Below are 23,922 nucleotides of genomic sequence, written 5' to 3' on the forward strand. Positions count from 1 at the left end.
CCTCACATAACCTTCCCCCTCCCCACCCCATTCATGACAGGAAACTGTTTTGTGCTTAGCAGCTGGTGCATCCCAAAATCCACCAGTTGTTCGTGTCACTATCAGCCAGGTACTCTGGTTTTTTAACTTGAATAGGACCTCCAAATAATGGTTTTGCTGCCGTTCAGTGCACAAAGCGTGGGGGAGCAGGGGGTGCATACTGAATGGTAAATCTAGGTCTTTCATCCCTGAGACTCTGCATTCGTGTCCCCATGTTTTCCAGGATTTGCCAAGCTTTAGTGTTCTTGAGCAAATCACTGAACCCCATCCACTTCTCTAGGCACTGTTACATCCCATGCACTCGGACCTGCCTGTGAAAGGGGGCAAGAAAGAATTGCCCTAGGGGGAATAATAAAGCATTATATTATATTTTTTATTATAATTTTTATTTTATTATTATTATTGTCCCTGAAAGATTATTATTATTATTACTGTTATTATTTGTATGTTGTTGTTGTTGTTGTTGTTATTATTATTGTTATTATTCTCATAGTGACTGATAGATGGGGGGAAAAAGGTCATTTACTTGTAAGTTGATCCTCAGAGCTTTTCCATTAATGCTGGCCATTGCTCTGCTCACTTGACCCCCCCCCCCCCCCTTATAACAGTAAGTCTCAGCTTACTGAAACCTGTTTCGGTCTCTGACTGAAATAGGAGCTGTCTTTGTCCTGTTAAGCCAGCATATTTAGGCCCTGACCTGATCCCTAATCTTACTGCTGTGCAAGACAGATCCCCTGCCCTCTGACAGTTTAGATCGTGAATTTGGACTTTCTTCTTACATAGTCTGTGTACTCTGTCTAGTACAAACATTAGATTAGTTACTTTTTCTTTTCTTTTCTTTTTTTTGCAGAACATTCATTCGTAGTGTTGATTCCTCCAAGGCCTCCTCCTCATTTTCAACCCCCTCCCCACTTACTGCTTCCATTCATTGTAGCTTGTAAAGCGCTACGGAGAACCTCATCCAGAGCAACTTATACAGTAAATTATAAAGTACCGTCCAAGGATCAGCTTCAGAACAATGACCCTGGAGCTTGTAGAGATTCATTGATCTACTCAACGGCACTGTAGCAGGAGTTATGCTAATTTGATTAGACTGAATGGCTGCTCCTGTGTTTTTAAAATGTGGCAGTACTGCAGGGAAAAATGAAATGCCAAAGTCAAGTTATTGAGATTCTAATCAAAGTCAGGTATTTTCTGATTGTCGCTGTAAATATCTGTGTATTCATTCATTCATTTATTTAGGGTTAGCATGTCACCTTTTCTATAATCGTGTTTATCTGCTGTTAAAAGATTGTAAAATACCAAATGTTAATTTTGCAAACCTTGATAGGCATAAAGAGAGGCTTGTAGCATCACTAACCAGTTAGCTTCATCTTTGGGCAAACCAGTGCTTTGTGACAGACTAATGACAATTTGCATTGATTTTGTAAATTATTTGCTGTATTGAACTTACCATCAGTAGTCTGACAGATATCTACTGTGGCAAAGTCATATCACCACAAAGACACTAAAATTAAAAACTGCTTTAAGTAGTGGTCCTGTATATTCCCCTGCCATTCCCGCCATGTACACCCATACTAAAAACTGTCCAAAAACTTTGTTTAGAATAAATGCCAACAACACATTTGCTGGTCATTTAAAATATTGCAAGAATAATTGACCCACTACACAAACTCAGAAATGTCCACAAGCTAAATGCTGGTAAAAGTTTTGTAGCCAGTCACACTTCCAGGTCAGTCAATTGGAGGCCCTGTTCTATTCTGAAACTCTAGTGGCTGGTAAAATTGTTAAAGTGGCCACTAAATAAAAGCCAGTTTTCTGCCTCGAAGGCCCATCTTCCTGCTTGATCCATGGAATCAGTCTTGCTTCCTCCAGCTTTTTATGTTATCCTTGCCCCCTCACTTTTATTTTTTTATATTCCTTTCTTTTGAATGTGTCTGCCAGGAGTTCATTTTCTTTTTGTCTTTTTTTTCTTCTGAGAGAAAATGGGCTGTGACTAAGGCATGTTAAGTGGACTGCATCATGTTGTACCATTGTCCTCTCATTACTTGGAGATCTTTGTTTAAAGAGTTACATGCTATCATGGTTGTTGTGTTTGTTGTCAGTAAAAGTGACAATCTGTGTGTGTGGGTGTGGGTGTGGGTGTGTGTGTTAGGTTATTGATCCAGTGGCTCCCAGGTACACAGCCTTATCCAGCTCCTATGTGGTTCCTGTCTCTATCCCAGAAGCCAAAGAGGAGATGAAGGAGGCTGCTAAACATCCAAAGGTAAGTAACCAAGTACTCTGCATCTCTCTGTTCTGTCCTTCTCTCACATATTTTTGAGTCTTAACCCTCTCACACTAGATATACTATCAGGAATGCAAAAGACAGGGGGCACCGCGGTGGCTCACCTAGTAGAGTGCGTTCCACATAAGGCTGAGTCCTTGGGTTCAAAGCCAGCCCAGACCCTTTGCTGCATGTCTTCCCCCCTCTCCCCTGCCTTTTCTGTTTCTCTCTCAACTATTGCTATCAAATAAAGGTAGAAAATGCCAAAGAAAAAGAAAAAAAAATCTTTAAAAAAAAATAAAAGGACGCAAAAGACAATTTACACATGAACACATGCACACACACAGATGTTGGGCAATTGTAAATGTAGTTGGCTTCCCTCATCTGCAGCAATTTCACCAACAGCTACAGAATGTTTGTTCTACAGATGTCGGTCAGCTCTGACCAGCGTTTTGAAATTAGCATGGTGATGTGGTCTCAGTGTAGAGTTGGGGTGTGTGTGTGTGTGAGAGAATTTCAGAGGTTGGAAGCCTGCATATAGGAAGTCTTTCTTTGTGATGCTGAAGTCTACCAATCTCTCATACATTCAAAACAAGTCATACCTTTTTCAACCTTAAAGTATTTTCAGTAAAAGTTTGACTTTATCAGTGGGCAGGGGTTGGAAAGAGTTGTCAACCTATACCTATTGCAAAACAATAGCTTTGCCAGGAGATTTCTAGTTTTCAAAACCTTTGTCCTTGCCCAGAATAATTTATTGGGGTAAACATAAGTAGCATGCCCTTTAGAAATCCAATGTTCTCCCACAAAACTACGGGTCCCCACACATTAATCTCACTGCACGTTTCAATATTCCAATATGGAAGAGCCGGCTTTGCAACATAGCCATAAAGAATCCAAAAAGCCTCGCCATCTGGAGAAAGAAGTTGCATGATAAATGCCGCCCCAAAAATAGAATAAATATTTGTATCACTTTTGAGAGGTGGTGAAAACTTAATTACTATCAACTAGGGATGGGTACCGAAACCTGGTATTAAATGGGCACTGGTGCTAAATTATCAAAGACCATAGTATTGATAAGCTCTGACGTCAACGGTTCTGCTATCAGTATTGAAAAAATAGGGAAAATAAAATTTCTATTTATTTAGGCTACATGAATGTTATCTTGCACGTTTTTTTTCTCACAACTCCTTTTCCAATTTGCAATAAAATTAAGACATTTGTTTATGATGCATTTTCACTATTCCCAATCCAGAAGAGAGATCTCTCCGCCGAGGGCAGGGCCATCTCTCTTCTCTTTCTCACACACACACACAGAGCGTGCTGTCAGTGACAATGGCGACGAGAACTAAACAGTCAGAAGTCTGATTATACATCACGAGAGTCGATGCTGACAATGCTCATTGCCACAAGTGCAACAGGGTTTTTGCATGTAAGGGTGGAAACAAGCAATCTTTCCAGACATCTAGTGAAAGTGCATCAAATACAGTTGGAGAAATGCCCAGTTGTTGACTGCCTAGCTTGTAGTTCATCTCTTGTTGGCCCATCCACCTCAGATATGTTATGTATGCTAGCAGCCTAGAGCCCACATAGGGTTAACTAAATTATGCAAACATGGGTCAAGGATTAAAAGTAACGCTTTGTCCAGACATGAGAAAATAAAGCAAAGTTAATTATGTTCTTAATTTGTTTAATTTTTTATCTTAAGAAATAAAAAGAACCGATAAGTACTGTTAAAGTACCAGATTGATAAGCAGTATCGGTAGTAGTAGTAGTACCGTTAAAATGTTAATGATACCCATCCCGACTATCAACGCATAAAACCTGATGATGACCTGGCCGTGCTGCCTTTGGACAGGTAGGCAGTGTTGTCATTAAATGTATAGCCATGTGTGATAAATTGTAATTATTGTCATGTTTTACAACATGATTACCTCCTCACTTGACATTTCTGCAGGATTTCTGCATTATCTCTGTTATTACCCTTTTGTGATGTGCGGGCCATCGTTGTTAAAGGGGACGTTGCCGACATCGCAATTCCTTCCTAATGGTCACTAGAATTTTTTCTTTTCACCAAATCTACCTTTGAAAATGAGGGAAGAGGGGATTCTCCCTGTAAGACGGGAGAATATGAGTAAGTACAGGATTGAAATATAGGACAGAGGGAATATGAATCTGGGAGCAGAGGTTATCATATCCTATTTCTGTGATTGTCTCTGTCCATCTAGAATGCAGAAGTGGGGATGAAGGAAGTGTGGTATGGACCTCGGGTTCTTGTGGAAGGGGCGGATGCAGAGACTTTCAGTGTGGGAGAGGTCGTCACCTTCATCAACTGGGGAAACCTTATCATCACCAAGATCAACAAGTAAGCATGGGGCAGTGAGGTGTTTGCCAAAGTTTTGACTGTTGTGCTGCTGCTTGCCCAGGTAATATCTGCTGCATGGCACCTTTATTTCCAAAGAACCTTTCAGCACAAGGAGTTTAGCAATTTTAAGCATAGATCTGTCATGGGTAGAGCAAAACTAACTAAAATGGTCAAACAACATTGATGATGATTAAAATGGAAAAAAAAGAATTTTATTTATCTGTCATTTATTTATTCAGCCATCTGGCTATCTGTTTTCCCTTCCCATTTAAGTTTAGGCAGTGCTTGTCATTGCAAACATAATGTAGCCCGATGCTTCAGATATTGCCCTTGGACAACCAGAGATGTGGTCGAGTAAGCTCTGGAATTAGTTACCAATGACTCCTGCTTAGGTTGTGTTGATCTTTTGCTAGCTACTTCTTCCTCAATTTCAACTGTGGTTGAAGTTTGGATTATTTAAATCTTAAACTGGCATTTTGGCTTTGAATGGGATACAGCCAAAGCTTTGGGATTTCATTGGAAAACTGACATGCATTAATCTTTACACCCTAATATTTCAAGGAATTTGGGGCTGGCTTAAAGTGAAAATCTTGCATACCTTGTTTCACAGAAAAATAACACTTTAAAGACTGTATTATGTGGATTTTAGAGGTGGTAAACATGAGCATATTAGCCCCACCCCTAAACATCAATATTTTTTTATTTAAGTTCAGTCCCTCAATTCTTTGGCTTCGCCTCTCTTCACCACATAGGGAGTCCAATGGTAAGATTTCATCCATGGAAGCTCGTCTGGACCTGGAGAACAAAGACTTCAAGAAGACTACCAAAATCACCTGGCTGGCTGATACAACCCATGCTCCACTGCTGCCCACCATCTGTGTCAGCTACCAGCCACTCATCTCCAAACCTGTCCTTGGCAAGGACGATGACTTCAAGGACTACATAAATAAAAACAGCAAGGTCTGGGCGAGGGGTTCTTTGTGGGTGGGCATGTGTGTATTTGTAAGTCAGTGTGTGATATTAGATGACATTACTGTTGTGAATTAGATACTATTTTTTTTCTGACATTGAAACAAGTGTTGCTCTGTTTTGTTACATCATTTTTTTAACTCCTTTCTTCGACTCTGTCTCCTACAGCTTGAGGAGAAGATGCTGGGAGATCCCTGTCTAAAGAACCTGAAGAAAGGCGACATCATTCAGCTCCAGAGGCGGGGCTTTTACATCTGTGACCAGATATATGAGCCAGTCAGGTAAGACTCTGGTGAGAGGGCACAGCCAACATATGATTCAATTTCCTGTCAATTCCAAATGCGAATTAAGTGTGTGTTTTTTGAATGAGAGAGGTTTAATCCTCAGTGATGTGTAGTATTATCATGGGTTTCAGACTTTAGTTTTGTTTTCAGTTTCAGACTTTTGTTTTGTCAGTAAAGGTTGACTAAGCACCTTGATATTTTTCATCTCTGTCCATTTTGTTCTACATATATTTACACCTGACAGCTGTCCAAGTCAAGTCAAGTCAAGTGAAGTCAAGTCAAGTCAGGTCAATTTTATTTGTATAGCCCATGCCACAGTTTTCTACTGTTGGCTGCTGAGCAGCTCCACCAAAGTAACTTACATCAACCACCTTATTCAAAGGCATTCAAAGTTTGTGAAAGCTTGAAGCAGACATTCTACAACAGTTGTTACTTACTCCCATAACCATGCTAGACTTTGTTAGCTATGCTGGGCAGTCCATTTTGGGCTATTTGAGCTATCCAGATGTTATGGTCCACAGATAGCATGTTGCTCAAAAACAAGGTTAATGTTAAACAAGGTTAGTGTTTTGGCAGCAGTTCCAAGATAGCCTACATGGTATTCTCAGTTCTAAAACTCACACTCAGCATTACCACATAAACAACCCCATGACAGTAGCCTAGTGTCACATATTCATGTAACCCAAAACTACACATACATCCACCTATGCAATCTAACATTAGTCTACATTGACGATGTTGAATGTATTTGTTCAACTTCTCCTGAAATAAATTCCTGGCTACAGCAGGAATTCATCAAGCTCTCGTCAGCTGCCAAGTTGGCTATACCACAAAGAAAAAAAAAACAGCGAATAAATGCTATGTTGCCTCACACCACAGCCCTAGTTTCGGTGCACAGCAGCCAATGGGAGGGTAGGAAACATTTGAAAAGTAACATTAGGGACATTACAACCAATGAGGGAGGGGCAACATAGCTTTCATTCGCTGGTTTTTTCTTTGTGGTATAGCCAACTTGGCAGCTGATGAGTGCGCGACACACGAAACAGGCTTGTACTGCTAGGAATTAAAGGTTTTTTTCCCCTACATCTATCTTTTTTTTAATATATATATATATGTGTGTGTGTGTGTGTGTGTGTGTGTGTGTGTGTTTGTTCATGGAGGCTTGATTATAGCAGTTAAATTTTGTGTGTGCATTTGCAGTGGCGTACTGTGTTTATGTCCTCTAACAATGTGTTGTGTGTGTGTGTGTGTGTGTGCGTGTGTGCGCGCGTGTGCGTGCGTGCGTGCGCGCGTAGTCCAAACAGCTGTAAGGAGAGTCCCTGTGTTCTGCTCTATATTCCTGATGGCCACACCAAGGAGATGCCCACAGCTGGCTCTAAGGACAAGAGCAAAAACCAGGCAGCAACCAGTACAGTAAGTGGCTCTTAAACAACAAATCGGTTTATGGCATGCTGATAAAGCTTTATTCTTTTCAAATGGAAAGATGTTCTGTATGCAAGTAGAATGCATCATGGAAACCCATTTTTTTTAAACAAAGTTCAACTAAAATTAACAGTAGTTATTATACCTGACTCTGTACATTTATTTTATTTGTGAATTAAAATTATGGCACATTAGAGTGATGGCTGTTTTGTTTTGAATGGATTCTCTTTGTCAGAAGAGTAGATATACTTAGGTATTACTGCTCCAAATTTTGGGAACAGCTCTTTGATCACATACATAAACACCCCTCAGCATTTTGTCAATCATCTACAAGTGCATTTTTTCTCTCTTATTAGCCTGCACCTCCTGCCAAGGCCAAAGCTGCTCCAGCCTCAGCCCCAGCCCCAGCCCCAGCTGGTGATCTATTTTCTAGCATCGTAGCCCAGGGTGAGACTGTTCGTCAACTCAAGGCTGCTAAGGCCCCTAAAGATGAGGTGGACAAGGCCATCCAGCAACTGCTTGCACTAAAGGTACTTTGCAAAGAATTAAAGCTAGCTTTGCCATAACATGAAGTACAATGATTGTGTGTAAAATGTACTGAAAGCTACCCCCTTTTAAAAATTACAGCTTTTTAATTTTGAATCATCATAAGATTTGATCCCAATTTCAATTTACATAACTAGGAAGTTCTACTGCGTTGTTTAACCTGTCTAATCTGACTGTGCTGCAGGCTCAGTTCAAGCAGGAGACGGGTATGGACTATAAACCTGGTATGGCTCCTCCCACTTCTGCCCCAGCTCTGTCCAAACCATCACCTGACTCTGTCTCCTGTCCGTATACCCGTGTGGCTGAGCAGGGGGAGGTCGTCAGGAAACTTAAGTCAGAAAAAGCCCCCAAGGTACACAGCTGTCTCTTCATGTATTTTCCGTATCTTCAGTTATCTGTCCAGTCACGGCTCGTCTTTCACCTGTCCATCCAATCATTGTTCATGTCCGAATTCATTTGTCCTGTTACTGTTTGTGTGCTCAGCCATCTTTACAACCAGTGCACGTGTTATCAGCCATCTGTCCGGTCAGTGTTCATGTTCGAAGCCCGTCTGTCCAGTCGCAGTGAGCGTGCTGAGGCCATCTGTACCATTGCTGCTTGTATCCCCAGCCATTTGTCCAATTTCCATTCACATCCCCTGCCATTTGTCCATTCACTGCTTGTGTCCTCTGTCATATACAAACCAGCCAAGTTTATCTATTACTTAGTGCGTTATGCAGTCCAACCATAAATGTAGGACAATTTGTGACTGTTGATGGTACCAGGACCAAATCGATGCAGCAGTGAAGCAGCTCCTCGCTCTCAAGTCAGAGTTTAAACAGCTGACTGGTCAAGACTATAAACCTGGGATGACCCTTGCCTCTTCCAACCCAGCTCCTGTCAGCTCCAACATCTCCTCGGACCTGTATGAGCGTGTAGCCAAACAGGGAGAGGTTGTGCGAAAGCTGAAGTCTGAGAAAGCCCCAAAGGTATTCTGAAGCAATTTTAGTGCAGAACTCACTAGCTGCTAAGATTACCACCTACCAAATGCTGATAAAACCTGCCTGTGGCTGGCATGTAGACCATCTGGTCTCTCTTCTCTTCTGTTCTATTTCATTTGGTCGGATTGTAAAAGTGAATTTTGAATTTTAGACTCCACCAACTGTAGGATGTAAACATCATTCACTGATGTTGACACCTAAAACGAAGTGAAATAATTTGTTTCTGTGATATTCATATTCATATTGCTTTCTTTGGATGTTAGAGGAATCATTTTCTCCTTTATAAAAGAATTTGACTGAAAGTCCATTCAGAATCCAACTGTGGATCTCCTCTCTGTCTTTGCAGGACCAGGTGGATGCAGCAGTAAAGCAACTGCTGGCCCTGAAAGCAGAGTACAAGCAGGCCACAGGTCAGGACTATAAGCCTGGTGCAGCCCCAGTACCAGAGCCAGCCCAGAATAAGGCCACACCAGCCCCCACTGCTCCAGCTGCTGATCTCTATGAACAAGTGGCTCAGCAGGGAGAGGTTGTCAGGAAACTAAAAGCTAACCAAGCCCCCAAGGTGAGACCATTGCTAATAACACTAATAACAGTTATTGATGATGATAAAATAATTGAAAATAAATAATTTACAATTAATACAATAAATACAATTAATAATACATGCACCAATATACCCTTTGGGTGCCAATGTCATGATTATGGCACTGGTTGGAGGCAAAACAAAGGAAAAATTGGAGGCAAACACAAATCACCTCAGTAGTAGAAAAGTTCTTTTGTAGTAGGCTACATCACCTACCGAAAATGTCATCTTGCTGTGTTGTTAGGTGCCAAAATTGAAGGAGTAATGGCTCCAATTTGAAATTTTGTTGCATACCAGCTGCCACTGCCAGTTAAAAAAAATCAAAGACAACTCTGGTTAAACACAATAAAACAAAAGGATTGGACTGAGGCGATCATCAAAAGTGCTCATGTTTGGAGCACACATTTCATATCGGGTAAAGTTAAATAAAGTATTATCTGTTGTAGGTTATTTACCCAGCTATGCAAGTGCAGTTCGCTGGCAAGATGTAGCTGTTTGTTCTGTTTTCAATAATCCAAGCCCAAGGCCAGAAGACAAAATGGTTGTCTTCTTGCCTTGTTGCTGGCTAGGCAAAACTTCGGATCGCACAACACAAAACTCATCTGTTAAAACTTTTTATTTCATGTCTTGTACATAACCATTCAGGACATAGTTATAGGCATCTAAAGATTCATACGCCCTCAGTTTCTCTCTATTATTACATGCTTGGTTTCTCTATTAGGTAGATGTAAATGTCTGACCATTCCACAGTAGGTAATCCTGTCAGATCGTCCATCCATTGAGTGATCATGAAGGGGTCGGTCAATTTGGTCCCATTGGTTAATACTAACTTTTTCAAGTAACACTCCCATTGGTTAATGTTAACTTTTTCAAGTAACACTCCCGGAGAGTGACTGTATCTATTCAGAGAAACTTGTATTTTCTTCAGCCATTGTTAAAGAGCAAGCCAACAAAACTTGCTAGCCAGCGTTGGCTAACGTGGTCAGAGAATTAGTTTGCCTCCACCTACACTCTGCCCACTAAATAACAATAATGTTTACTGAAAGGGGTCTATAATAAAGAAAATAACAAACCAGCTTGTTGTTGTTATTATTGTTGTTACTGTTATTATCTCCGCCAGGCGGTAGCCTGAAGGGGATTATGCACTTGGTCTTGTGTGTGTCCATCCGTCTGTCCGAAATCATCTCGGTAGCTACAATAAAACATTTCCCATGGCTGAGCTATGTTTTCTTACCATTGTTTTATTACTTTAGAATTAAAGTAAATCAGCAGAACAGCCATTCACCTTCATTCATGTTTTATCATGAAAACTTCGATTTCCAACCCACTTATCCTGCTCTCAGGGTCGCGGGGATCATGAAAACTGCGACGGTTAAACACATTTGAAGTCTTAATAATGGCTTTGACATTATGATAGCCTGATCTTAGTCATTTAATATTGGGCTTGGTCACTTTCATGCGAGAGGAGGCTGTGCATCCGAAGACTGACAAGCAAACATTTTTATTAGGTAGATTTTTTTAGCTTGATTATTAGGTAGATTTGTAGCTTGAGCATTCCATAGAAAAACCTTTTTTTCCATATATCCTGTTCAGTCAACCATTTAAACACAATCACTATTATATTTTGAATAGAGACATGAAATTAGCTTAATGTTTGACATTGCTGTCAACTGAAGGAAAAAGACATTGTGTTAACAAAATAAGAATGTGCAAAGGGAAAGAGGATCGGACCTTCCTACTGTGTTTGAGAAAGTTCTCTGTGAGAGGTATGAGATGAAGTGCTATGTCCTTTGTAACAACCCAGAATGTAAGGCAGTCAATAAAATTTGAATTGGCCAGTGTCAAAGGCTGAACAAAGGTCTAAAAAAAAAAAAAATTGGATTATCACCTTGATCCTCTGATAGAAAAACATTGCTCACTTTTTACTTAGGTCAGTCTGTGTTAAACATTTTTAAATTTTGATCAAACTGTTGCTTTGACTTAGAAAAACTATTAGTTGAGCTGATTGCTACTAAAATACATCAACTAATACCACTAATAGTACCACAACTACTACTGATATATTAATAGTAATAATGATGGTAAGAAATATAAGAGTAATAATAGTAATAGTGTAGGGAAGGAATGGAGCGTTCTTGTGTAAAATAGTCTTTTTGCAGTTTTAGGGCATATGGGTTTTCATGTCTTTGATTTTCTGTCTTTGTCTCTGCTTTAGGACCAGGTAGAAGCAGCTGTGAAGCAGCTGTTGGCTCTGAAGGCCTTATATAAACAACAGACTGGACAGGACTACAAACCAGGACTACAAATACTACCTAGTCCTGCCTCCGCTCCACCGAATCCCCCACAGGCCCAATCAGGCTCCTCCCCTCAGGCCCAGGAGTTGTTCTCTAAGGTGGCCCAGCAAGGGGAGATGGTGAGGAAGTTGAAATCTGAGAAAGCCCTAAAGGTAGGAACTGATCATGAGCAAAGTATTATTAAAGCTGAAATCTACAATTGTTCTGCTTTAGTAAATCATCATTTTATTAATCTGGACCATGAAGTCAGATCACATAATACTGTCTGCCGTCTTTACCATGGTTTGAGACACTCTTCGGTCTCTGTATCGCACCATTGAATTTTTTTTTTTTTTTTGGTTTGGTGGCACCACTCAAAATTGAGGAAAGTTGCGGATTGCAGCTTGAAAGCAGGTGATTAATCTATGGTAATATTGGTGTTTTTCAGTTTGGTACAAAGGCTTTTAACAGCCATCTTGGCAGTTAAATTATTTTGTATGGTAGATTCAGTCTTATGGCTATAGTACTTTTAATTGCGGTTATTTAATTGCTTTTAAAACGGCAGAGACACGCAGATTTGTAAAAGGCAACACGCCGTACATTGTGAAATTGGATATTTAGATTTTCCATCCTGATCTAAAAACATGTCTGGATGAAGATAGTGTTGCTACCTCATCCTGATTGGCGCTAATAATCAAGATCAGAGATCTTCAACAGGGGGTCCGTGACTCGTAGGGGGTCCTTAGAGTTACTGCAGAGGCTCCGCCAAATTATTTGATCCCAACCTTTTTTCTTCCAAAAATATGTCTGAAAATACATATTAACATAAATACAACCTATAACAAGCAAAGATAAATCTTCCTATTCGTTAAAAAAATTACAACATTGAAGATACCCATGAATCCTCATGCAATAATGTGATAACCCTGAAAGTGGAGCACCAGCTAGCTATCCTATGCTAAACCACTCTATGTGTGGCGCCAATAAAAAAAACTGGAAATAATTGCATGCTATATTAGCCAAATAGGTACGTATTATTAGCCTAAGTATGTGGCCATTCTTACGTTAAAGTGATCTACAATGGATCGCTTTGTAACTTCTTGACCAAGAAACTCTGACAGACCCTGCACTTCATCACGAACCACTGGCGAAAGTTCAGAGGATGAGGCTAACACACCTGCTAACAGCCATGCTACAACTGCTGCTAAGCGCAAACGAGGGAAGACCCGAAAATATTTAGAGAATTATCTCGTTTGGATTTACCTTTAGAGAGACTGAGGGCATTGAATTACCAGTGTGTGTCATCTGCTCTGCTGTCAAGCCAAAGTATGAAGCCATCAAAGCTGCAGCGCCACTTTGAGACAACCCATACTCACTTGAAAGGAAAACCAGTGGAATACTTTCAGGCCCGTCTCAAATCTCTCAAAGGCCAGTAGACATTGATAAGACAATCAGCTAAAGTTGGTGCGCTAGCTTTGAAAGCCTCTTATCAAGTTGCTCTTCAGATCGCTCACAACAAAAAGCCATACACAATTGCAGAGGATTTAATATTGCCTGCAGCCAGTGATATGTGCAAAACAATGTTTGGGAATGATGAGTACGTTAATAAACTGAAAAGCATTCCGTTGTCAGACACAACCATTGCTCGCCGTATTGATGACATCACATCTGATGTGAGGGTGCAACTAGTATAGAAACTGAGGTTGGCAGAGGCTTTTGCTTTACAATTGGATGTATCCACGGATGTGTCAAAAAGAATTACAAAAACATGTTCTATAAATACATGAATCTGTCAATGATTATTATTTTACTGGCTTAGCATTGTATACACCATTACAAAGTACTTTTATACATGGCACTATCGGCCACCCTACACATTACTGTTGGCACAGTTTAATAAGCAGCACAATTTTATACGATATGTGATAGGGGGTCCCTCCGCCATGTCTCAATCAGCCAAGGGGTCCTTGGGCCTGAAAAATGTTGAAGACCTCTGATCAAGCTCATTACAAATGTGCTTTCCATTCAAGAAAAGGAATGAAACATTAAAGCTACTTAAAAAATAAGCGCCAGAACAGTCAACCTAACAATTGTCTTCTGGTTTAGGAGAAAGTTGATGCGGCAGTGAAGTCTCTGCTAGACCTGAAGAGCCAGTACAAGACTCTGACCGGTGAGGAATACAAACCTGTGGCAGCCACTGGGGCCTCTGGAGCGGAGGACAAGAGCCGCAAAGAGAGAGAGAACAAGTCTGAGAAGCAGGGAGGAGCAGGGGGTGGAGCAGGAGGAAAGAAGGGCAAAGGAGACAAGGGTGGCCAGGGCAAGGAGTCATCAGGAGGGGCAGGAGGGGCAGGAGGAGCAGGGGAGGGCCAGGGGCCCAAGAAGCAGACACGGTGAGACATGGAGAAGAGAGAGATCAAGTGAAATGCTGTGGTGTGGTTTGACTGCCAAAGTTACTGATATGGCTTAGTGATAAAAGTTAAGATACTTTTTAATTTTTATTCTTTAAAAGTATTTTGATCATAGTCATTAATCAAAAGCTGTTATTCCAAATCAAACCAAGCAATCTTATTTCACTTTGCACTTCAACTTTTCATCAAGGTATTTTAAGTTTTGTGTTCTAAATTAGTGCAGTCTTACTTCTCACACCATAAAATCTGTAAAGTGAAACTTTCTCATTTTATTCCCATGTTGTACAAATGGTTGGACAGATCAAGGGGAAATTAGATGCCAACTATGCTGAATATTGTTGACAGACTGAGAATGGGTGGAACATGAGAGCTAGGTTTTATGTGTGTCAGCCAATAAAAACTATTACACCGAACTACCCTCTCTACAATGTGTTTTTACAAAATAGTTATCTAGCTGATGATTTTGTTTGAGCCTTTAACTGAGCAAGCAGGTCTAAGTTCAGTGTTTTTGAGCAAGGACACATCCCTGATGCAGGGATCAAACCACTTGCCTAAAATTATGTGACAGTACACAATTATGCAGCTATCCTCCTCTTCTAGGTATATTTTTCTTGGCAGTGTTAATTTGTAAGGTCAAGGTTGAAGAATCATACCCAACAAAATGTGTGCAAATAATATTCTATTTTACACCCAATTGGCACTTAAAGAGAAGCTCGTAACCAGAGCACCTTGCAAAACTATGAGCACATGTGTTTTTATTAGGATGGCTTCAGTAGGACTGGAACGCTTAGTCCTGGTGACATAATTATTATCCCCAGTCGACTGAGTTACACAGGAAATCGAACCGTTGATCCTGGCAGTGTTGGTGTCTTGCTCTTCCCTTTGAGCCACAATGGGTTAAAGTTTCAAGTTAGTAACAGGACAAAACGCCACAGAACCAATGGTTTTGTTGAAATTGCTGGACTTTGAAGATGGACCAATTCCCAAACACCCTGGCTAGCTTAAGTTCTGAAGAGGGATTTTTTCATATTCAGCATAGGTGAGTTTGAACAACTCGCTTCCTGCTTGACCTGGCTGCTTTGAATCTCATGTGTTTGGTGTTTTAGTGTGCTGTGGTCTGTTGGCAGTCTCAATAAGGAAAGAATCGGGATTGCTGGCTTTATGGTGTAACTGAAGCTGTGTTTTTCTGGCTTCCACAATTGCAGAATTTTGTCTTAGTGTCAATGCTGAAACATTTAATTGAATTCCCAGTGTAGCCTAAAACATTATTGTTGTTGATACAAGATGCCAAATGATCAGTTGACATAATTGTGCCCCCAAATCATTGTGATCCATATTTTTGATCTCAGTATCCATCAAAATAATCTGGTTTTACATGTAATGGTGCAATCCTGCCTTTGTCTGTTTTTAGACAGAAGGGACTCTTGGTTTGATCTGGCTTTCTCACATCTGGCTGTTAGCTTTCACTTGCATGGTTGGACTTACCAATGACACAGAACAGGGTTTTGTGTTTGTTTGTGATTTTGTGTATAGTAATGATCACTGTCTCTGTAAAAACACAGAACAGATGAATAACAATAGCTGGAGGTGGGCACACCCCTACAGCTACAGTCTTCACACATGCTTGCCAGATCCTGACCTGGGTCAGATAATGGCAATGAACTTTGCATTTGACCAACATGTTTCCTAACATGCTGTTGGCTTGTAAGAGCTTTAGTAAGAGTTAAATTGCTAAATTATTGAATGTCATTGAATGACAAACTTGAAGTGACATGTCTGTGGTGTGTTAAAAATGACTTTCATCCCGAGGTGGGCCTCAGACTAACTCTATTTTATGTCTGCTCTGCTGTCAGGTTGGGTTTGGAGGCCAAGAAAGAGGAAAACTTGGCTGACTGGTACTCTCAGGTGAGATTAAAAACTATAGATGACCTTTACTGCATCTTAACCATGCTCTACCTCAAGGCAATCTATTGAAACTGTGCAATTGGTGGCACTTCAAAATACCTTTTCCACATATCTTTTTGAAGTGCTTCTACCCCCATGTATTTCCATGGGTGTTTTGAGCCCAGTGTGTAGCCCTTTACAAAGCCCTCGAACATTTGAAAGTCAGTGTACTTTTGGACTCACAAATCCCCCTGGATGAAAGCACCAGCTAAAATGCAAAAACTGAATTTACTCTTCCTCCATCCCACAAGGTCATCACTAAAGCAGAGATGATTGAGTACTACGATGTTAGCGGTTGCTATGTGCTAAGGCCATGGTCCTACTCCATCTGGGAGGCAATCAAAGACTTCTTTGACCGAGAAATTAAGAAGTTGGGAGTGGAGAACTGCTACTTCCCCATGTTTGTCTCACAAGCTGCTCTGGAGAAGGAGAAGTCTCACATTGAGGACTTTGCACCTGAGGTAGGATAGGACTTTGCAGGCCACAAGTGTTTTTTGTTTTTTTAACTTCTACTACGGCTTAGCAAATAATTGTTTATTACTTTAATTGCAACTATTGTTCCAATAATAAACAACAGTGGAATATTGGCACAATGGCAAATGAATGTTACTGGATTTGTCATTTGATGCCTACTTAGTCCTCTGGGAGGCTTTTCCAGGCTGCACAGGTTTAACATGGTGGTATATGAAAGCCTTAACTTCTGTTAAAATAAATAGAGGAAAAAAAATGGTTGAAATGACAATATAACGTCCGTGTCAATATATCCTCAAATGGCAAGACCTTTCATCGTGATCACAATGTAGTTGGGGATATCATTGTAGCCATAGCATGCAACCCTATGGCCCTTTTTTATGAAAACACATTTTAAAAAGAATTATTATAATTATAAAATTAGAAGAATTTTTAAAATTAACTATTAGGAATTAGTAAATTATAAAAAGCAGGGAGACGTGCTGCTTGGATCTGCACTATATGTAAGCAGAACAGGTGCTCATTGGAGGGCAGGTGTATCATGTACAAACAGCTGGAGATTTTGTAACTAGTAGTAAAAAAATGGCAGGAGCAAATATCCAATATTACACACACAGATCTCCAAAAAGCCAAGGCATTCAGTCTGCAAGTACAACAATTAGGAACTCTTTATTGTAGTGGCTACTGGCTACATAATTTTAAAGACCTATGCATATCCATCAGATTTAGCCTTCATCAGGTTCCGAATCGTACTTGTAGGTTTTTTTTTTTGTTTTTTTTTTGTAAAAACGTTTAAGTATTCAGTAAGCTATCAGTAATCTTTATTCAGTATTTTAACACAAACACTGTACCACTGTTTTGTTAAGTGATGTGTATGTATATTAACCTTTCACGGTCAGGTTGCTTGGGTGACTCGATCAGGAAAAACAGAGCTGGCAGAGCCCATTGCTGTCAGACCCACCAGTGAGACGGGTAGGTTAAACACAGATACAAATACACACACACACACACACACACACACACACACACACACACACACTTTCTCGCTCACTCCCATGCACTGACACAAACTGAGCTCATATCCTGGTAGTTAATGTAATATGGTCTGCTTTTCCTTTTGCTAATTATTTTACTTTATTTTTTGCTTTAAATCAATGTGGCTGGGTTTAGTAGACTGTTCTTTATGAAAAAACTATGGTTTAATTTGATTCAGTGATGTATCCAGCCTATGCCAAATGGGTCCAGTCCCACAGAGACCTGCCAATCAAACTGAACCAGTGGTGTAACGTTGTGGTGAGTGAAACAATTTGGATACATTTACATGGCCTACATCTGTAGTCCTCTTGTTTCTGTTTGTCTCCGTTCTCATCTTTCCTACCCCGATGTTAACCTCTGACTTTCTCCACCACCCTCTCTGTCAGAGGTGGGAGTTCAAACACCCCCAGCCATTCCTGAGGACGAGGGAATTCCTTTGGCAGGAGGGACACTCAGCCTTTGCCACCAAAGAGGAGGCAGCTGAGGAGGTAATATATTAAACTATCTCTGGCTTAAAACCACAATAGGATATTTAATCCCCTAGTGGTAGTAATGGATGACGTGATACTTGGACAAACTAACAACCAGCACAACACATACTGACACAAATCGATCAGAGACAACAGGACCTCACATACAATGTAGACATACTATGCATTACAGTATATACAGAAAATACAGTATCACCCCAAATATAGAAAATATACTATATATATCACTCTACATTTCAGCAATAGACTTCACAAATTACTCTTCGTATTGACAATAGATTATGCATAAAACTCTTCATATAGACCATAAATTATAGCCAGTAGACCACACATAGGTATAACTCAAACAGTTGATCGTACAGATCACTGCAAATAAACAGTCAACTATACATATCACTCTCCATAAGAAGCTAAACTGTGCATTTAACTATTTAAATAGATTATACATATCCCTTTGCATAAAAACATTCAACATTCTATCGTTGAGAATTCAAGTAGCATGGCACACTGTTACAGCTATAGATAGACCACATACCATGAAATCAATGAAATGGACACAAGACAGGCTCTTAAGAGTAGCTAAGATAGTTTTATTTGTAAAAACTATGTGATCTCTTTTGAACTGAACCGTAAATACCCATTTGCTTCGGCTCTGAATATTTATGTGTTATTCAATTCAATTCAAAACTTTATTGCAGACTCAGGGTCCATAATAGACAAAGACAAATAGGTAAAAGACAATCTCTAGACAATACACAGAGTAAACACAATAAAATTACATAAATGGAACAAGTCAATGTGTTAAAAGAAGGCAGCTATACCAGGGGTCCCACAGCTGGGATTGGTAGCATGTGGCACTGAATCTTGTATTAGTCAAACTGTTGATGATTACATTATCAGAGTCATTAAGCCGGCAAATAAATTCATACATAAGATTTCTTAGAAGAGCCTGAAAGGTACTGACTCCTGCAGCCACAAACGTTTCACTTGCACTACACCATCTAGGTCTTTTTAGCAGTATTCTCATGGCATCATTATAAGCCACTCAAAGCCTCTGTAAGCTTGCTTTTTTATAGTTTGACCACAGGTGTGCAGTATAGAGTGTTGTACAATATGCTCTGAACAGAGACATCTTCACACAAACTGAACACATACCAAACTTGCGTTGGTATGTGGACAGTGTTAGTTCATGCATATGTGTATGTTTGATTGTGTGCAGGTGATGCAGATCCTGGAACTGTATGCTAAGATCTATGAAGAGCTGATGGCAATACCTGTAGTGAAGGGAAGGAAGACTGAGAAGGAAAAGTTTGCAGGTGGAGATTACACCACCACTGTGGAGGCCTTTATCTCCGCCAGTGGCCGGGCCATCCAGGTACTATACTGAATGATTGTTGTCTCAGACCACATAGCTATTAATCCATACAACATACAGACAAAACATTCTTTTTGAAATGTTTCATTCGGTCCCTGAAATGGGAAATTCCCTTTTTGTGTTCTGGTTGGGGCACTATTGTCTGCAAGATGGTGTGGCCCACTTGGATCAGGTTGGAGTTAAGTGTCTTGTACAAGGACACTTGGACAGGAAGGGTCGCGTTCAAAAGATATTACTAAACACTGCAAGTCTTCCTTTCATGTTCACTGATGGTATTCAGACATGGTGTCACGAGTCACATTTAAGAAATTAAGATGAACTTTCATGTGGAAGGAGTGTAATATTATAATTGCCTCAAAATCCTTTCCTTCGGGTCCGCGGTGGTGCAGCGGTCTAAGCATCGGCTTTGTGTCGATGCAGTTGCCCACTGGGGACTGGGGTTCGTGCCCCGGTCTCGTCAGATCCGACTATGGCCGGACTCGACAAAGCAGCAATAATTGGCAACACTGTCTTCGGGAGGGGGGCAGAGTCGGCTTGTGTTCGTCACATGAATGCGTCTCTGTGTGTGTCGGAAAAAGCGGTGATTCGGCCAGGATTCGCCTTGTCACGAAAGTGGCGAGGCGTTTCCTTCGAGACTGCCGGCCGGAGAGATGCAGTTGGCGAACGCATGCAATACGAGGGTGGGTGTTTGAACTAAAATAGGGATCGATTGGCCACTAAATTGGTAGAAAATCAGAAAAAAATGTATAAGAAAGAAAAAAAATCCTTTCCTTTTATTTTTGGGCACTAAATGAACTTGATTTTTTTTGTTTGAGGGAAAACTCACTGATCTTGCCTCAAGAGAGACACAGCCTGCCTCACATTTAAACGTCAGAGCTACCCAGTACAACCCCAGTCATTTATTCTTAAGCAGCTCCACCAAAGCATTTAGAGGCCACGTGCCCTACTCATTGGCATCTTAAATTGTAGCTGTTTTCGGGGACGGGAGCAATACCTCTTGCAATACCTCTCCCACGTTTCTCTCAGTGGTCAGAGAATTCTATCCAGCAACTTTCTAGTCACAATCCATGACACACCCAAACACACAATCTGTCAGTCTGTGTTTAACACTGTCGTGTACTTTCAGGGAGCCACGTCTCACCACCTGGGTCAGAACTTCTCCAAGATGTTTGAAATTATTTTTGAGGACCCAAAAAAACCTGGTGAGAAGCAGTTTGCCTTCCAGAATTCATGGGGCATAACCACCCGAACCATCGGTGTTCTTACCATGGTCCACGGAGACAACATGGGGCTGGTGTTGCCCCCAAGGGTGGCCTGCCTGCAAGTATGTTCTGCCTCTGCCTCTTGCACTGTTTCTCTGACTGTCTGTCTCTGTGTCTGTAGGTCCCCCAAACAATAATAGAAAGATAAACACACCATGAATGCTAGCTCGCACATAGAAATTAATAAAAACTTCATTTACACCCCCACTACATTTAGAAGCAGCACAGGCCAGAAGTCAGGTGCAGCATTCTCCCAAATGGAAAAAGAGAAAAAAAAAACTTTTAGCCATGGAAATATTTTGTATCACAGAGAGGAATCGGGGCAATTGGGAGGACACAATTTTTTTTCGTGTTCTTTACATCACTTTATATGTTTCATAAGAACAGTACTAATGCTTATATATATATATATATATATATATATATATATTTTTCCCTTTGGAGAAAAATCTAAATTGAAATTCATCATTGCAATATCTCTAAACTCTAGAGAAGCCTATGCCCTGACATCTCAGGGCTGAAACAATTCCTTGTTACTGGACTAACTCATTTTAAAAAACTAAAAACTAAATCCTTACATACAAATTTCCTCCCTGAGTACTCTACACTATAGCAATTTGGTAGAGCAGGCAGAAAAAGTGGAAGGGGGACCCAACAACAAACATCAGAAAATGTCTCAAATGTGGGAGCATTGTAGAATATGGTAGAGTGCACATGATGAAGACGTTTTCCTGATGTAGTGGTTAAAACATTGCTTGATAAAACATGGGAGCTCTATCTCCCATGTGCAGATAATTTTCTCACCTGCTAGCATTTTAGAATGAATATAAAATAACACAGATGTCTGTTTACACTGCAAAACTGAGCTAGCCTATCATAAGAGCATGTCCTCCATGTGCCAACATTTGAAATAGAAGTGTACAGGATTAACTCAAAATGCACCAAATGCAAAATAAACTAGAGTTGCTGTTAACTAGCTTGCCTATCATGCAGTGGAATAATTGAGAAAATACAGACATAGCTAGAGGCAACATGTTGCACCAGTACCTCTCAGATATAAAATAACAAAGTAAATAATAAATGAGTAATAATGAAAAAAGAACAACTCACAAACTCAACTGGCAGGCTCATTGAGTGTCCATCTGTGAGCTCTTGGCTGCAGAAATGTGTAATACGTTGCCTCTGTGCTTGTGGTGTGCATGTGCTGGAAGAACATGATACAAACCATACAGGGACTTGCTTTTCTTGCTGTGTTCTATAATAGCAGTAGTGGTCAAAAACTCCATTGTATTTCTTAAAGGTTGTAATTTAGAAATATAATGCTATAATTTATTTGAGTAAAAGCCACCATCTTCCTGGGAGGATGTCCTATCTTGTTCAAATGCATCTTGTTTTGTAGTCATTCTCTAACTTCACAGAATGATAATATTTCAGCATCCAAATGCTGCTTTGTACCGTTCTAATAGGATTGGAGTAAATTCCATTCCCTGTAGTGTATTCAATAAATCAACAAGCCTATACTTATTTTTCCTCTTCAGCAAATCATTTCTGAATCTGATTGCTCAAATAAATATCAGTGTTATGTAGAGTACTTGATTACCAAAATAATCAGTAGTTGCATCCCTAATACTTCTACACATCAAGCACAACAGGTGATAGAACCCCCAACCCTGGCACTGTTGAATACATGCAATACTGAGCTCAGTGCTAAAGTTGTGACTCATTCTGAATTTCAAAAGTTTAGAATAAAGTTCTCTCTCTTCCCTTTCCTGGCTGTGTCCTAGGTGATCATCATCCCATGTGGCATCACAGCCTCCCTGCCAGAGGCCGAAAAGGAGGCGCTGCTGGCCCAGTGCTCCAAGTACCTGGCCCTGCTACAGAAGGCTGACATCAGAGTCAAGGCTGACCTCAGAGACAACTACTCCCCAGGCTGGAAGTTCAACCACTGGGAGCTCAAGGTAGATGCTAGAAAGGAGGCTGCACATAAAGAACAGAAGAGAGAACCGGCCTCAAATAGTGGCTGTTGTTGATTACAAATCCAGATTGTGTTAGGACATTCAGGCTATTGTGCATACATAAATTTCTGTGTAAATTTATTTGTCTAGTTTTCATCCATCTTAACTGTTAAATGAAGGCACTGGGAGATTTTTGTCATATACATACAAGCATTTATAGTGAAACGCTTTTGCATCAAACTCCCAGGCAGTGCACATTGCAAATACAAGAAATCATAAAAGCTGAGCTATAAGTAAAATATCAGATAAAAATATACGAAAATAAGCCTAAATATACAGAATATGCAAAAAAGTAAACACGGTTAAAAGAACAGTGTGAATAAAGTGACAACAGTATTTGTATACTTACACATATATTGTCCTTCAGTCCTTCAGAGTTTATTGTTCAAGTCTTTGATAGCCTGTGGGAAGAAACTCTTCCTCAGTCTCAGTGCGTGATTTGTGACAGCACAAGTGCTTGGCTGATCACAGCCCCACAAATAGTCCATTGTAGGGGTGATGGAGGTCCTTTACTATCCTCCTAGCTCTGCTTACGTACCTCCTGTTGTATAGGTTCTGCAGCAAGGGGAACGTAGTATCTATAGTACACTCAGCTGATCGCACAATCCCCTGCAAGGATTGATAATATTAGGTGGAATCCTTGTTTTTATGCAGACACTTCCAGACAGTAAAAAAAAAACTGTCAGAGTAGTTAAAAATAAAACTATTATTATAGACCAATCAACTTTTCATCATGGTCATGTCCCCTTCCACTCATTCTTCCCCGACCACCCTTAAGGGAGTGCCAATCCGTCTGGAGGTGGGCCCTAAGGATATGAAGCAGAGCCAGTGTGTCGCAGTGAGAAGAGACACAGGGGAGAAAGTGACAGTGCATGAGGCTGAGGTGGAGCAGAGGCTCCCTGCCATCCTGGAGGACATCCAGAACACCCTGTATAAGAAGTAAGTCACACATAAGCTCACAGGTATGAAGTGTCAACGTTGGTATTGGATATCATTTGGGCATTTCTTGCTATTTTATCCATTTGAAATGTGACGATGATGCAGTGATTCTGCTTGACAGACAATATTAAAAGCAAACAATTTTATAATATTGTTCGATGTAGGAGGAATCTTACAGAGGTATAAAGTTGAACAGACACAGCATGAAGTTGTGGGAAAGAATAGTGGAAGCTAGATTAAGAGGAGAGGTGACGATTA

At 40.4% G+C, this 23,922-nt stretch overlaps 1 protein-coding gene across 2 annotated transcripts in view; it reads left to right on the plus strand.

Annotated features, from left to right (window-relative positions):
* eprs1 (glutamyl-prolyl-tRNA synthetase 1) overlaps positions 1 to 23,922 on the plus strand; it is a 49,039-nt gene that overhangs the window by 18,010 nt on the left and 7,107 nt on the right. Inside the window, exons 13-32 of one of the 2 annotated variants that reach the window (XM_056278275.1) lie at positions 2,195 to 2,305; positions 4,531 to 4,667; positions 5,420 to 5,627; positions 5,805 to 5,917; positions 7,216 to 7,333; positions 7,699 to 7,872; positions 8,073 to 8,240; positions 8,653 to 8,856; positions 9,215 to 9,430; positions 11,667 to 11,897; positions 13,831 to 14,114; positions 15,986 to 16,037; positions 16,328 to 16,537; positions 17,447 to 17,519; positions 17,761 to 17,840; positions 17,969 to 18,070; positions 19,293 to 19,448; positions 20,575 to 20,772; positions 22,495 to 22,668; positions 23,504 to 23,664. In XM_056278275.1, coding sequence (XP_056134250.1) covers positions 2,195 to 2,305; positions 4,531 to 4,667; positions 5,420 to 5,627; positions 5,805 to 5,917; positions 7,216 to 7,333; positions 7,699 to 7,872; positions 8,073 to 8,240; positions 8,653 to 8,856; positions 9,215 to 9,430; positions 11,667 to 11,897; positions 13,831 to 14,114; positions 15,986 to 16,037; positions 16,328 to 16,537; positions 17,447 to 17,519; positions 17,761 to 17,840; positions 17,969 to 18,070; positions 19,293 to 19,448; positions 20,575 to 20,772; positions 22,495 to 22,668; positions 23,504 to 23,664 — 3,170 coding nt within the window. The remainder of the gene's footprint in view (positions 1 to 2,194; positions 2,306 to 4,530; positions 4,668 to 5,419; positions 5,628 to 5,804; positions 5,918 to 7,215; positions 7,334 to 7,698; positions 7,873 to 8,072; positions 8,241 to 8,652; positions 8,857 to 9,214; positions 9,431 to 11,666; positions 11,898 to 13,830; positions 14,115 to 15,985; positions 16,038 to 16,327; positions 16,538 to 17,446; positions 17,520 to 17,760; positions 17,841 to 17,968; positions 18,071 to 19,292; positions 19,449 to 20,574; positions 20,773 to 22,494; positions 22,669 to 23,503; positions 23,665 to 23,922) is intronic. The other variant, XM_056278276.1, reaches the window with a different exon arrangement.

Source organism: Lampris incognitus, chromosome 4 (assembly GCF_029633865.1).
Source record: "Lampris incognitus isolate fLamInc1 chromosome 4, fLamInc1.hap2, whole genome shotgun sequence".
NCBI classification, from domain to species: Eukaryota; Metazoa; Chordata; class Actinopteri; order Lampriformes; family Lampridae; genus Lampris; species Lampris incognitus.